The following is a 15873-nucleotide window of genomic DNA, read 5'->3' on the forward strand; positions in this document are numbered from 1 at the left end:
TGCCATGAAGAATGTGTAAAAATATATGTGCAGTTTAGCTTGGGCAACACTACCACTACTTATAGGCAGATTTGAGTTCATTGTTTACTTTATTAAATATAACCTAAGCAGTTACAGGTAGACTACAGTGAGTTCCAGGCCAGCCTGGTCTACTACAATGAGTTCCAGGGCAGATATGGCTACATAGTAAGACTTTGTCTCGACAAAAGAACAAAACAGCTCACTGAGAAATTTTTTGAGAGTCTAAGTTTCTCTCTGGGCATTTTGACCCTTCTGTACTTGCAGGGCTTCCTGACCCAATGAAGGGCTGATATGTTTATGACCAGTAGCCGTATGTTCTTGAATAATGAAGAAATAAGAACAGCAACCCTAACAGCCAAAAAGAAACTTGAAAGTGCTTAGACAAAGGGAGATAAGCAGAGGGAGCAAAGTGAGTCTACTGGTGTTTGTATCTTGAGTTCAAGATAAGCAGTCTTACCTCCTTCAGATGGAGCTACAAAGTGACTGGGCTGGGTGGGACCAGTGAATAGAGTTTGCTGAATTTGCCCCATGCATCTTGGGAATCAACACAACTATTTCCCTAAAAATACTGTTTGTGCCATGATAAAGTATGTTATATTTGTTTTGAAACACAGTCTTTTGTTTGGTTTGCTCCATTCTTGCCATGTTGAGTACTGTTCAAAGTCTTCATTGTCAGGCATAAACAACTCTGGGGAACTAGGTAAAAGGCACCCACAGGAAAGAACACTTGCATTTTCCTTACATGCTCTGAGATGGAAGAGGACTTAACTATTTTGTCCTATGGATTTTTATCTTCTACAGAGGAATGAAATGAGCCTAAGTTTGGGGATGACACTGAATGCAGAACATATGACTAGCTCAAAGATTCTCCTACAGTTTGACTGCTGAATAACAAGGAGGATCTTTGAGTACCAATGTGAAAGTTGAAGTCTAAGAGACACAGTTTAAAGATGGTTCATGTGAACATAAACTGGAGTCTATCTGAAGTCAGTGGGCTTATACATGAAATTTAGTGTTAAGTCCAGTTTCTAATATAGTTGATGGCACATAATGGATAATAAATACACGTTGAAGTTTATTTTCTTTGAATGAATATAAAGAGTTTATTCGGTGCGTATTTGGGTATACAACAACAAATATTAAACAACTTTTTTTTTTAACTTTTTGTGCACAGGGCAGAAAACTGCCTGTACATGCTATGTTCGCTTTTGGAACACAGATTTTAACAATTATTAATGCACAAAATCTTACATATCATGCAACTCTAGGCCAAGATTCCAACTTTCTTCCATGCAACAGATATGAAGATCTAAATGGGAACCTAGCTAAGTCTTAAACACTTTTCCAGTAGCAAGTATAATATATGTTGTTTAGGGGGAACCATTCTTAACATTGCCTTGTACACAATGTTCACGTGCCAAATCCAATGGCAGGAGGACTTGTACATATACAGATGAGACAGCTCTTATTTGAACAACATGAAAGACAATGCCACTGTTCCACAGTTCCTGTCTTTACACAAGAAGCCACAACAATAGATTAACATGATACACGAATGGAATTAAGAGAAATCTACACTTGAGAATAATCTTGTTTCAATTTATCTTACTGACTGGGATTGACGATACAACTCAATTTCTATGCACAAAGTACAGCACAAGAACTTGACCAGAATGCTATAGTTCTAATTGACAACAAAAAAGGAGAGAGAGAGAGAAAGAGAGAAAGAGAGAAAGAGTGTGGTGGGAAGGAGAGGGAGAGAGGAAAACCCATAATAACACTGTTACTTTGAGCCTTAGATGCCAATTCAGATTCAACCCTACTTTTGGTTGTTATGGATTAAGTGACAGAGTCAATAGAACCATTATTTTTCAGAAATCATAAAGTTGCACTATATGAAAGTAAAGAGTACATTTGAATCAAGCAGAGATAGAAAACACGAAGCCAAGAAAACAGCACAGTTCACAGAATTTGTTTGCTCCTACAAAACATTTAAGCAGTTAACTTTGTTTTGTTGTTTTGTTTTGTTATGAATAGCTGTGGTCTTTTAAATTTTCTTAGTTGGGAAGCAAATTGACCAGAATTCGTGCTGTTAAATATTTTTGCTGTGTTATCTATACCCAAAGTATGGGTGAGATCATGAGAAAATTTGGCAGTCCTTCTTCCAGGTTTAGTTCATTGATAATGCTTGGCATTCTTTTTGCACAAGCTCAATCTAAATTATGGGGCCTTAATATGAATGATAACAAGGTATAATGGCAGATAGAATAGGAAACTCTGCCTGTGTGTTTGGTAAACCTCACTGATAGGTTTGAACTTTCGAATGAAGGACTGCTAGAAGAATTCAACAGCACCTGTAGGTAAGGTTCTGTTATAGAGCCCTCATTTTGCCCTCACTGGCTACGTTGATTCGTTGTGGCTCATGGATTTGCCTCCATTCAGTACACCAGAGACGCTTCTGCTCTTGGTCGGGGTCCCACTTCCAGATCGGGAGAACTCCGTGAGATCGTGCAGAGATGGCTCCTTGTACATGGCCACTGAAAAGCACAGAGATGGTGTAAAAGAGCTTTAAAGGGGCACACCAATGTCTCCACCAGAGCCTAGTCTCACTTTAAAGCTTCTAAGTCCAGGAATCAAAGCTCATGTTTGTTATCTGACCATAGTCATTCCACAGTGAATACATTTTTAAAATAATATCTTGAACCCAATAAAAACTTTTATTTATCAAAAGATTTAGTTTTAATAACTGAAAAGAAACAAAGACAAAAAAGACCAAAATATTTCTTTTGCTTACTAAGAGAAACATTGAAAAGTACTTGGCAGAGTGGAGGAGACTAGATTAAGTGAATTCTATTCCTCATTTAGTGCCCTGTAAGGGATTTTAATCCCTAACTTCTATCACAGGATTAATGAAAACACATTTAATAAAGCTCTCAGAAGTTTAAATATAACCTATAACATACTATGAAAGCTTAATACCAATATTTTACACATTTTAAAACACTGATTTCCATCATGCTTTAAAATAAAACTCTAAGATTAAAAGTATTATCAGGATTCTAGTGCAATAAATGGTAAAATTATTGTTGGGCTACAAATTACAGTACATGTATAGACTTGCAGAGTACAACATGCTAAATATTAAGTTCACCATATGCATCACTATATTTGTCCTTGTAAGAATGCTATATCTGTATGATATAAAAACTCATTTTTTAAAAATTTGAGATAGAGTCTGACTGTAGCCCAGGCTGCTCTGGTATCACTAGGTAGCCCAGACTGGCCTCTAAGGCTTCTCTTGAACTAGCTGGGATAATAGGCATGAGCCATCAACCCATTGAATATTATTATATTGACCTGATGATCATGAGGCACATGTAAGTAAGTAACATTTCAAGATTATTCGGTTAACAGTGGGGCATGGTGGCAAATGTGTAGAATTCTGGCACTTTGGATGCTGAGGGGAGATGACCAAGATTTTGAAGCCAGTTGTGATAAAAAAAAAAAAAGCTATATATGTGAGATTCTGTCACAAACAGGCAAAGTAAATACACACAATCCAAGCACTCAGTCAGTGAACAAGGAAGCTGGGGCTTGAACTCATATATTCTGGCTCCAGAAAATAAACTGTAAAACAGTGTGACACTTATTTTAACCTGTGTGCACATGTGGGTAAGGTAGTTCAAGTCTCTACTGGAATCTCAGGTAGGAAATCTCCTATTTTGTTTGCATTTTCTGTTTTTCTGTCTATGTGTCTCTTCTAATATCGCCATCTCCCACTTTAGTTTAATAACTATTCTGGCTAGTTTTATGTCCACCTGACACAAGCTAGCATTATTTGGGAAAAGGTGATCTCAATTAAGAAAATGCCCCGACAAGACTGGACTTAAGCATGTTTATGGTAGCATTTTCTAGATTGATGTAGGAGTGCCCAGCTCACTGTATGTAGGGTATCACCACTGAGTTGCTGCTTTAGGGGGTTATAAGAAAGCAGGCTGAACGAGCCAGTAAGCAGCAGCCTTCCTACCTGGCCTGTGCTTTAGTTTTGTGCTCTAGGTTCCTGCCCTGACTTCCCTTGTTAATAAACTGTGATGTGAATGTGAAAGCAAAATAATCCCTTTCCTCTCCAACTTGTCTTTGGTAATGGTGTTTTATAACAGCAATAGTAAACCCTGACTAAAACATAAATTAGTACCAGGTCATTGGGTATTTCTATCACAGACATGAGTATATTTTAGGGAGGATTGCGGAAGAACTTTGGAACTTTGTGCTGGAAAAGCCATTGAGTGTTCAGAGCTTAGTGAGATGTTATAGGAACAAAAAATAGTAAAGGCCTGAAATCAATGCATAGCTTAAGCAGTTTCTGAGGGAAGTTTTTAGAGTTCTTTGAAGACACATGGGGTCACTTGATGATATTTTGAATTAAGATCCACCAAAGTTAAACTTTTGCTTTGTTGGGACAATTGATACATTTCAACTGGAACTAAAGAATCAGATGTAATTAAGAAGATAGTAGTATCACTGAGCAAGATCTTCTGGGAACGGTTTCCTTAGGGTCAACACCCAGAGCTATGGTCCATCCAAGGATGGCCAAGGTGGTACCTTTGCTGGCAGCCAAAATTGCTGTGTGTTTCCCAGGTGTTAGTAGTTTTGAAGGTATGAAGGATTCATAAAGAGCAGCTAAGGCTTTGCACTATGAGAAGCAAGGAAAGGGCCCCCCCCCTCTCTCTCTCTCTCTCTCTCTCTCTATATATATATATATATATATATATATATATATATATATATACATATATATGATGTTTTTGTGTATAAAGGTGATAAGGAGTCAATTGTGGTGGCTAGTTTTATTAGATAAAAGGCAGAATATATATATATATATATATATATATATATATATATATATATATATATGGAGAGAGAGCCTCAGTAGAAGTTGAAGGCCCAAGACTGAAGGAGCCATTGACAGACACTGGACTAGTGGTACATGTGATGTAAGAGTCCCTGAAGAGAGAAGCCCAAGAGAGGCTACTGGTAAAGGTAAAGGGCTAGTGGAGTACAGATCCCCACACTTTGGAGATGCCAGTACCATGGGATGACCCACCAAGGAGAGCAGCAGCTGTAGAGCAGAGCTGGGTTGAGCCTAGAAGCTAAGTTATGTGTGTTATGAATACTAGCAAGGCTGGAGAAGTGCTGCTCCCAAGGTACTTTTGGTCACAAATGTCAAACACTGAACTTTTTCCATTCTTGAATATTTGTTTTGATTTAATTTGATTGTGACTATCCTGTGGTTATTCCTTGTTATATTAAGAATGTACATAACTTGTTTCTTGAAACATTTTGTTGAAAAGATTTTGAAATATTAGAGATATTAGAATATATGAAAAATTTAGACATTTCAGAGAAACTTGAAAACAATGTTGGATGTTGTAAGAGACTGAACTTTTTAAATGTTTGAAAATTTAAAGACCATGGGACCTTTTAAAGTTGGAATGGAATGCTTTATACTATGATACTAATATCAACATGTCATCTTAGAGATCAATGAGAAAGGAAAGGTTCTAGTAGAATAGTGATGTGTTTGTGTATAAAGGTGATAAGGAGTCAATTGTGGAGGCTAGTTTTATGTCAATTAGACAAAAGGCAGAATCATTTTGAGAGAAAGGACCTCAGGTTAAAAAAAATGTCCCCACCAGACTGGATGTAGATAAGCCCGTGGGGCATTTCCTTGATTGATGATTGATATGGGAAGATCCAGCCTACTATTGGCAATACCACCCATGGCTCATGGTTCTGGGTTCTATAAGAAAACAGGCTAGGCAAGGAGTAAGAAGTATTCTTCCATGGCCTCTGCATCAGCTTCTAACCTGTAGCATTCCTGTCCTTAATTCTTTAGATGATGGATTGTGATGTGGTAGTGTACAATAAAATAATTTCCTTCCCAAGTTGTCTTAGGTGATGGTGTTTTATCACAGCAATAGAAACCCTAAGACAATAGTTTCTTTCTCCTTTTTTCTCTATTAATCTGAAACAAACAAAAAAAAACTATGAATAAAAGTTCTTATGACTATATTGACCAAGGAGTTTCCCTATAAAGGTTATATTCTAACCCCCATGGTTAACCTCTATAATGATTTTTGGTTACTTTAGGTTTCTTACTATGAGATAAATGAAAATGAGAATAGATACTATTCTCAATGGCTGAATGTTTGTATGATTTTTTACATTTTGGTCTTGATGGATTTTAGTACTGTGAAATGCTTGAAAATGTAAAGATATATGCTCTAATGTGGAATAATTGCATTTCAAATTCAAAAGCATGAAAATAAGTTATTTAAATTAGTATTTTCTTGTAGTAGAGAATCAATAGTTCATGGGCTTTCAAATTTACCTTTCAGTGGTTTGGGCAGAAAATGTGCTGCAGGCTTGTTCTTCTTCACATGGTTGCCTTTCATGATCTCTCCCTCTTTGTTCAGACCCAGGTACCACCCTCGGCCTGACTGCTGCTGACGGTAGATCATTGAAGAGTATGTCACGTAATAATTTTCAAACACCGATTCTTTGAATTTGCACTCAGGTGTGAAGTGTTCCTGTAATAAAAGTAAATAAACAAAAAAGTCAATACCTATAAGGGTGTGAATTTCAAGTAGAATAATTAGAGTATGCCTTTCCTAGGTTTATGACATACTTGGTTAAAGGTTGTATGAAGGGCATTCTATTTGAATAGGATAAATTATTATCATTGGAAACCAAAGGCAATTCATGTGATATTTTAAGAGAAAATTCTGCAGCTTAATGATTGGCTTTCTTTGCAGTAAATAATGGGAAGATTTAGGCAGGACTCATAAGTGTATGCTGCTGGACTAATTCAAGAGGAAACAGACTGAAAGGTGAGTGAGTGAGTATAAAGCAATCATATGGATCTTTGTTTTTGTCAATAAATAAAAGAAAATGAACATTTAGCTTTGCATTTACTCCTTATATTATTATTGTGTGTGTATGCTTGCTCACGTGTGCATGTGTGTGCATGACGTTGTGTGTGCGTGTGTATGTGTGTATGTGTGTATGTGTGTGTGATGTATATGTGCATGGCTCATATGTGGAAGTCAGAAAACATACATGTGGAGGTGTTTTGTCCTTTCACTTGTATTTAGGTTCCAGGGATTGAATTTAGGTCTTAAGGTTTTGTATATGTATAACATGTGTCTTTACCTCTTGAGTCTTTCCTCCAGCCATGTGATTACTTTTCATGTATTTTGAGGTCATCATGTATTATGGTTGCCAGTTGCTTGAGTTTTAAAGCTGTGTACCATGTGGGTTGCCTAGGATTCTAAATGATTCTACAATGAAAGTTATTTTTCACCATAAGGTAAACAAAATTCATTTTTTTTCAGCACATTGTATCTTAATTCAAATAGAATTTACCTCTAACCTCAGTGTTTCCTTAAAGTAACATTTACAAGGAAATCAAGGGATTTACAATAATTCTACAAACACAAAAGGAGAAGCCAGAGTACTTTGAACCCTGGTGTATGATTTTATTGACTTGAATGTGGCTGGTTTTTTTTGTTGTTGTTGTTTGTTTTTTGTTATTTTTAGAATGGACCATTCAAATGAATGTCTGCCACCCAATATAGATTGGTAAAAAGACAAAAGCCTGGGTGTGTGTATGCACACCAACATAGAATAAACATACATTAAAGTGGCCATTACTGAGCTAGAGAAAACAAAGAGCAGATTTTAATCTATAAGTAATTCATGCAGTAGCAGAAGGGGTACTTGGAGTAGAGATATAAAAGACAATGTTATCAGATGTTTCCCCCATAATTGCTGAGAGGTTATCAGGAAAAACAGTTGATAATTTTGCCCAGTTTTGAAAGAACCATTGTTGTGCATTTTTTAGGCCACTGGTGTTTTCTACACAGTATCTCTGTGGTTCTTCCTTCCTCCATTTTCATATTTAATATCATTCTCAGAATATATACCAGCTGAGCAACAACATCTAAAAGTTACTTTAGCCAAGGAGGAACACATTTCTCAGCATTTCTTTGAAAAGAAAGCATGCAGGAAAATTTCTCTTCTTTTTTATTGAAGCTTACCACATTCAGTAATATGCCAGATGCCCCTATTTGCTCTGCAGAACACATTTGGTCAGAGTATCTTTGGGGGTTATTTTTATTTAGTGTAGATATACACCATAGGTCTCCCAGGAGTCACACAAATTCAACCTACTAAAGCATAAATGTACTTCTGGGGCAACTGTCACATGGCAGAAACTTAAAAGAGTTCTATTTACGGGCTGTGACAATTTCTCCTTGTGGGGTTTTCTCAACACAGAGAAAGCCAAAGTATGTCTACAAAGACATTTGATGAAAAAATCTCTACATTTTCTCTAGGGATGAAGAAAATTTCTGGAGTTCTTTCTGAATTAAATCATTACTTGGATAAAGTACTCATCCTTAGAAAGTAGGTTTTTCTTTCATAGAAAGCCAGATTCATTTGCAAGTAAATCTGGTAAGTGATCCAGTTGATCAAGTTAGATGACTCGGTTCAAACATACAAACAACATATTCCTGACTTGAGAATGAGTGGATGGGATCAATGTGTATTCTAAGCCATGTTTCCAAATAATGCTATGCTTAACATCTTACGTGATGGCATGTATTCATTAATTTCATATACATTTTCAGATGGTCAATTACATATTTGGATGATACTTAAAATTTCATAGGTAATTAATGCATTCCATTAACTTACTCTGTATCTGAAAAGATCGGGCATATGGCTAGAGCATACATATTCTCCTGAGTACAAAAAGTGAGTGCCAATAATATACTGTTTGAGAGGTGAAAGTCAGACTTAATTCTAATGGGGACACTGAGAATATTTTTATTGACAGAAGAGATCATTTGATCTGAGTCCCAAAGGATGGGAAAATGTCAAAACAGGAAAAAAAAGAAAAAACAAAAAGAAAAAGAATAAAAAAAGAATTAAAAGAATAGCTGAAGTGCAGGTCAACACTAGCCCCGACTTATCCCTCCATTTTTGTTTTAGGATCTGCAATCTGCCAAGTTTCAGTTGCTCACACTTAAACCCAGAGGACATTTGCATTCACTCTTGGGCTGTTTCATGATCTCATAGCCTTCACCTTCCTTCCTTATAGCCAGTGCTCTAGTGTGTGACTTTACTGTTCGAAGAATCCCCTAATTAGTTTTCCTTGTTCTCCTGATGTGTGCTTTCCTAAAATAAGGTTCTCTTCCTCATGAACTCTTAATGACTTCACCTTGCCTGTAAAATATGCAAATAATGACTGGATGTTTCCTTTAAGGTCCTCTACCAACCAGTCATCCACGTTCTTTGGTCCTCCACCACTGAACCACACATGCCTTTCCAAATGCCATTTCTTAGTTTAGTAACTACCTCACTCTTTCTCTGTTTGCTAGCTTTCTTCTCATTGTTCAAGGTCTTCTTTAAATATAATTACATTTTGAATTATATGTGATTTCTCCCAATCAGACTGATTAAATCTATATTGACTCTCAGAGGCTCTGTCTAGGTCACTAACAGTGCATGGTTTATACTCATGAACATTGACTGTGAACTTATATTTCCAAATCTACGCTGTGCCTACCTCCAGCACCAGCAATGAGAGGTCACCTTGCCTAGCTTATTGAAGACCAGTTGACTAGTGAATCATTGATTAGTGTGAATGCTGGATTTCAGTGATTGAGACTAAATAATGAAAATTGCATAACTTACTGGAATATCAGATTCCAAAACATCTGCAGGGAATTTCCTTTATACCACAGCATAAAATCAGCTATATTTATAAGGAGGCTGTCAGTGCATGGACAGATCTTGCATGAGTGATTTAACAGCTCTTGAGAATAATGTGGCACCTAAGATGTTAAGAGGAAGTCTTGGCAATTGTTACAACTATTGGAAACTGACAAGGAAGGACTCAATGAACTGAATGCTCTGTCACATCCTGGAAATTTCTTAGTCATTCCTACTAAATTTGGACTCAAATGCTCAGCAGAGAAGAAAATGAGGCCAAAAAAAAGCATGTTGAAACAACCAAAGGAGTGTTCTGTTCTCTGTATGTGACACTGTCATTCTTATCCTATGTTAGAATGAGTAGGCAGGAGAGTCTTGATTCTATTAAAATGCACAAATATTGAGCATCTCATTCTACCTTAAAGAGTCCAGCAAAAGGGACCAGTGTGGTTGCATCTCTTCAGGACATATCAGCAATATACATAAATATAAATAATGGAATTTGTATTTGTCACAAGCCAAGAAAGCCCTATTTTGAGGAGACCAGGTAGGATGTACATCAAGGAACACATTTACTTTAATTGATTGTGGATGCCTGCTCACTGGTGCTCTGAAAGAAGGTACCATGGTGGTCTTGACCGAAAAGAGGCACTGCAAGAAGGCAGCAGTATTTGTGCTCTGAATTTGAAAGGAAGTAGATGAATATCTGCTATTAGAATAGGTGTATGAACAAATGTGTGTCACATATTTCTTGCATGCTTCCTAACAATTGCTTGATATGAGTATAAAGTAAAAGGGACTTTGGGTCTTACAACTTTTACCACATTTATTTCTCTTAAATATTGTTTACCTCTCATGCTTATACATATTTTGTCAGATAAATGATATTTTAGTTCATGAAATCATCTGTGTCCAGTATCTTCCATGTTTATGATTTCTATTTGATTCCCTGACAAGTTCAACATTTGTTTCTTTTTGTGAATGTTAAACTTCTTAACTATATGGAATCTATACTAACTGGTTATTATGATCATAATTTGGCCAAGGAATAAGGAATTGGGGCAGATAAAGTCTCAATATAGACTTTGTAAGGCACCACATGTCATTCTGGATTCATGTGCACATAGCCCCAAGATCTGATGGTGTGCCAGAAACATTACCCAAGAACCCAAAACTTGAGACTGGTGTGAACTTCTATTCACTTTTAGAGTCTAAAGAAGCAGCTCTGGCTTTGTTACTACAGTCACAGTGGCAAAGCACAGGCACAGTACACAATATGTTTGGCCTGTTTGAGCGGAGCCTTGGCCAAAGGAGGCTTAGGATAGAACAGTAGCCGCTGGAAAGTGAGACCAGTAAGGCTTATAGCTGTACCATCAGGAAGCATGACCTAAAACAACAGAGCTTAATACCTCTGCATATATTTGTCAGGCAGGTTCTGTAAGCACATTTCCAGTATTAAAGCAGACACAGCAAGATTAAATACCTTTGTAATTAAAATAAGTAATTTGGCAAACAGAGACCATAATAACAGCATTTTCATCCCCCTACACCCACTGTGCTCTTGAAGTTTAAGCTATGATACCACTGCAAGGTGACAGTGTTACATTTGAATCTGTATCTCAGCAGGATCGGAAGCTTTGAGGACTACCACGTAGACTGTAAATGTCCTTTTTACACATTTAGCCCCCACAACATATTTTTAGGTAGGCTGCATAGATACTCTTGGATCTAGGGAAAGCAAAATTGTCTGCTGAAGTAGTTCCTACAAAAACTGGTAACATCAAGCCTGGATAGCAAGGAATGTCCTAACTTTTCACATAATTTTGTTACATCAAGGACATATATGATAGCATAGGCTAATGCTTTTGAATGTATTTTGTTTAATGCATATATGACACTTTCAAAGCAGGGAGTACAGAACACAGAAAATATAAACAGCTTCTATATATATGCATGGACATTAAGAGAAACATTATTTACATCTCTGAAACATGATTTTTTCCAGCAAGTCGCATAAACATTTTTAACAGACTTTTCTTTCTCTTCAATGTCCCCGGTGACCTCTTTTCACCTTCTATCTGTCAGTGCATTTTCAGTGGACTGATCCTCCAATTAGGTTAGCAATTACTGTCACTAGCAAGGGTCATTCATCTAATCCTGAGCCATGTTCTAATGATAATTAATTTTCTGGATTTAAAATGTGCAGGTTATTTAAGCAGGTCTGATTTGTATATGTCAATGATTCTGCAGCATATTGAGAATCACCAATACATTTAAATCAGAGTTTCAGCTTTTTATAAGTAAATGGAATTTTAAAATATAAATTATACTCATGGGGGTGACAAGGTAACTACCTATATTCCCTAGATAGGCCTCACTTCCATCCGTATCTCAAAATCCAAGACTAATTATTATATTCACAGCTTTGATGTTCTCTCCCAAGGTATATTTGAGGTAAATAAACTTCATTATACTGAGTTCAAAGCATAGTGAGAAAGAAGTTGAGGAAGAGGGAATCAACCTTTTTTGTTTTGTTGCCAAAAAAAAATCCATCAATTCATGATAAAGGGACTATGATTTGTTTTCATGTTAAAAACAAACCGCTGGATAAAAGAAATTGATAGCAATACTCATTATAAGGCCTGGTTTACAGCACATGACATACTCATATGTGATTAAAAATATATGTAAAGTGTAATATCATATGGTGAGACCTCTGAGGCCTTGTACAAACTCAAAAATAAGGTTAATTCTGGCAGGACACCTCCCTAATAAATAGAAGGCTCCTTCATAGGAAAGATATGGATGACAGGTCAGCACTTGCCTACTAGGGTAGAAACAGTAAGTGATGAAATGGGGAAATGAGCTGAGAAGATGAATCGTGTGTGTGTATGAGAGAGAGAGAGAGAGAGAGAGAGAGAGAGAGAGAGAGAGAGAGAGAGAGAAGAGGGAACAAGAGAGTGAGAGCACAAGTGTATGTATATTGTATGTGTATGTCTTTGTAGGTGTGTACATAAGTGCCTGTCAGTGAATGTGCAGGTATTTATAGTAGAAGATAGAAGTTGATATTGGGTGTCTTCTTTGATGGTTGTCTGCCTAGTTATTTTGAAACAGGTTCTCTTATTGGACCTATAGTTCATCAGGTTGCCTAGCCACTGAGCTTTAGGGATCTATTCATCTCTGCTCATCCAACTCCAATTCTAGGATTAGAACTGTGCACTGTGTCTACTGACTTTGCACACGTAGTGCAGATCCAAACTCAAGTCCTTATGCTTATATAGCAGGCATTTTACCAAATAAGCCTTCTTCCCAGCCTGATAAATCTAATTTTCAAAACTTGGGAGGGGAAAGTGAGAGGGAGGAAAACAAAAGAGGGTAAGAAAGACAAAGTACTGTATCTGGGGAGATGGCTCAGCAGTTAAAAGCTCTGGCTGCTTTTGCAGATGACCCAGATTCAGTTCCCAGTACACACATATGGTGGTTTACAGCTATGTGTAACTCTAGGTCCAAGAGATCCAATGTATTCTTCTTGCTTTTGTGGGTACAAGACATATATGTGATATACATACACAGGCAAAACACTTACACACACAAAGTTTACAAAGATGTTTTAAAAAATAACTTATAAAGATGAAACAGTACTTAAGCTGAAAGTAGGAGCTCCTTGTAACAAAGGTATACAATTACACTCTTGTCTCTCTGTGTCTAAATATCTAAAATTTCATTTGAGTTACTTTGGCCTTTTTTTGGTGAAATGATGGGAAAAAATCTATCAGTCCTATTAACTTACGGTTTTGTCAGAAGACTCAATGAGAAGCTGTATATGAAGAAAACCCTAGTGTAGGGTTTCCTCTGATATAAATGACCAGAAGAGCAGGGCAACACATATTCTTTCATTTTCAGAGTTCCTTTTCATTTGGGATCAATTTCAAGGAATAAGATCGGCCTATGTGTATTTTGCTAATATATTAGAATATAATTCTACTCCAAATTAGGGCTACAGATGAATTGTACTTTGCATTTAGTGTTCTCCTTAATGCTTAGTTCCCAGGAAACTGTTTTGTCTCCTTTCATTTTTTTTTTTTTACTTCTGTCTGCAGCAAGCTGAAATGGCTGCAGTGCTGCAATCCACAGGCTAAAGAAGAGAGGGAGGTATTTAAATGGGCCTTGTGAAATTCCATGCCACAAAAGGACTCAAAAGTAAGCATGGTAATTAGCAAGAATTTAAAAAGAAATGCAAATTATGCTTAACTATATTACATGGGGCTATTTTTTGCCTCATACTGTTACAACAAAATTTCTTAATGTCATTTTTATATTCCAGGATATTTCATGGGTACTTTAATTCACCCTAGGTTGACTTCACAAAATATAACAAAATATTGTTTTCCCCTACAGTTCTTCTATAAAAACTAGAACAATACTATGACTGTCATGAGGACTCAGATATTTGTCCTGGTTATTCTGTATCTGCCAAGCTGTTCCATGTATTGGATTATTCAGCCTATTAAAATGTAAAAACGGAGCCAGGTGTTGGGGGGGGGGGCGTTGTAGATGGTCATTGGCTCTTGGTGGGAGGACTGGCAGTCTATAATACACAAAACAATTTTTTTTTCAAAAAAGATTGACCATTTCTAAAAAAAATAAACAAATCAAAACAAAAACCACAACCAGGCTTGATGATGCCCACTTTAATCCCAGCACTCAGGAGGCAGAGTCAGGAGAATCTCTTAGTTTGAGGCCTGATGTACAGAGTGAGTTCCAGGACAGCCAGGACTACATAGAGAAACCCTGTCTTAATAAAACAAAGCAAAACAAAAAGCACATTAAAATAAGCTAGAAATAAAAGAGAATAAAAACAAACTCTCCCTTTACAGAGGATAATGGGTTATTTTCTGTCAATATATAAAAAAAATTACATGATTTAAAGGTCTTATATATCTCTTAAGTTTGGTCAGCAAAGTGTAAAATGAAAGCAATTGAGATTTATGACAAAAAAGTGCTTGCAGACAGGAGCCTGGTATAGCTGTCTCCTGGGAGGCTCTGGCAGAGCCTGACCAATACAGAGTTGGATGCTCGCAGTCAACCATTGGACTGAGCACAGGGTTCCCAAAGGAGGAGTTAGAGAAAGGACTGAAGGATCTGAGGGGCTTTGCAACCCCATAGGAAGAACAACAATATCAACCAACCAGATCCCCCAGAGCTCTCACGGACTAAACCACCAACCAAAGAGTATACATGGAGGGGACCCATGGCTCCAGCTGCATATGTAGCGGAGGATGGCCTTATCTGGCATCAATGGGAGGCTCAATGCTCCAGCATAGGGGGATGCAAGGATGAGGAGGTGGGAGTGGGTGGGTGGGTGGATTGGGGAACACCCTCATAGAAGCAGGGAGAGGGGGTATGAGATAGGGAGTTTGCAGAGGGGAAACCATGAAGGAGGATAACATTTGAAATGTAAATAAATAAAATAACCAATAAAAAATAATTCTAAAAGGAAAAAGACTGGAAAGAGGGAGTCAAATTGTCACTGTCTGCTGATATACTTTTGAAAAACTCCAGAAGCTCCACACAGATACATACACACACAGAAAAAAAAATATGTTCGGCTGAGGCAGATGTTCAAATTCAGCTTATGATAAATAATAAATTTGAGATCAGCTTCAGCTACATAGCAGGATCTTGTCTAAAATTCACCATGAAGGCCATCCAATTTATTACAATTACAAAAGAACTAAAATAAATAAAATAAATTAACCAAAGGGGTTTTGTGTGAACTTCACACAAATTAGCTTCATCTGAGAGGGAGAATCTCAATTAAGAAAATACCTGCATAAGAACAGGATATAGGTAGGCCTATATGGCATTTTCTTAATTAATGATTGATCAGGAAGGGCTAAGTCCACTGCAGATGGAACCATCCCTGGGCTGGTGGTCCTGGGTTCTAGAAGAAGGCTGTCTGTGCAAACCATGAGGAGTAAGTCAGTAAGCAGCAACGTTTTGTATAGAACCATATAATCACCCCTCCTCCAAGAATTCAAAGCCTATGAGCGAAAAAAAATTAAAGGATTATAT

General features: G+C 37.1%; 1 protein-coding gene across 5 annotated transcripts in view; it reads right to left on the reverse strand.

Annotated features, from left to right (window-relative positions):
- Nucleotides 1-1084: 1084 nt before the first annotated feature.
- Nucleotides 1085-15873, reverse strand: part of Fgf13 (fibroblast growth factor 13) — a 493390-nt gene continuing 478601 nt past the window's right edge. For 4 of the 5 annotated variants that reach the window (XM_076918147.1, XM_034486125.2, XM_034486123.2 and 1 more), the window contains 2 exons: nucleotides 6413-6611; nucleotides 1102-2558 (listed from right to left, as the gene is read on the reverse strand). In XM_076918147.1, coding sequence (XP_076774262.1) covers nucleotides 2422-2558; nucleotides 6413-6611 — 336 coding nt within the window. In that variant the 3' untranslated portion in view covers nucleotides 1102-2421. Of the gene's footprint in view, nucleotides 2559-6412; nucleotides 6612-15873 lie in introns of all 5 variants that reach the window. The other variant, XM_076918148.1, reaches the window with a different exon arrangement.

This window comes from Arvicanthis niloticus, chromosome X, assembly GCF_011762505.2.
Source record: "Arvicanthis niloticus isolate mArvNil1 chromosome X, mArvNil1.pat.X, whole genome shotgun sequence".
NCBI lineage: Eukaryota > Metazoa > Chordata > Mammalia > Rodentia > Muridae > Arvicanthis > Arvicanthis niloticus.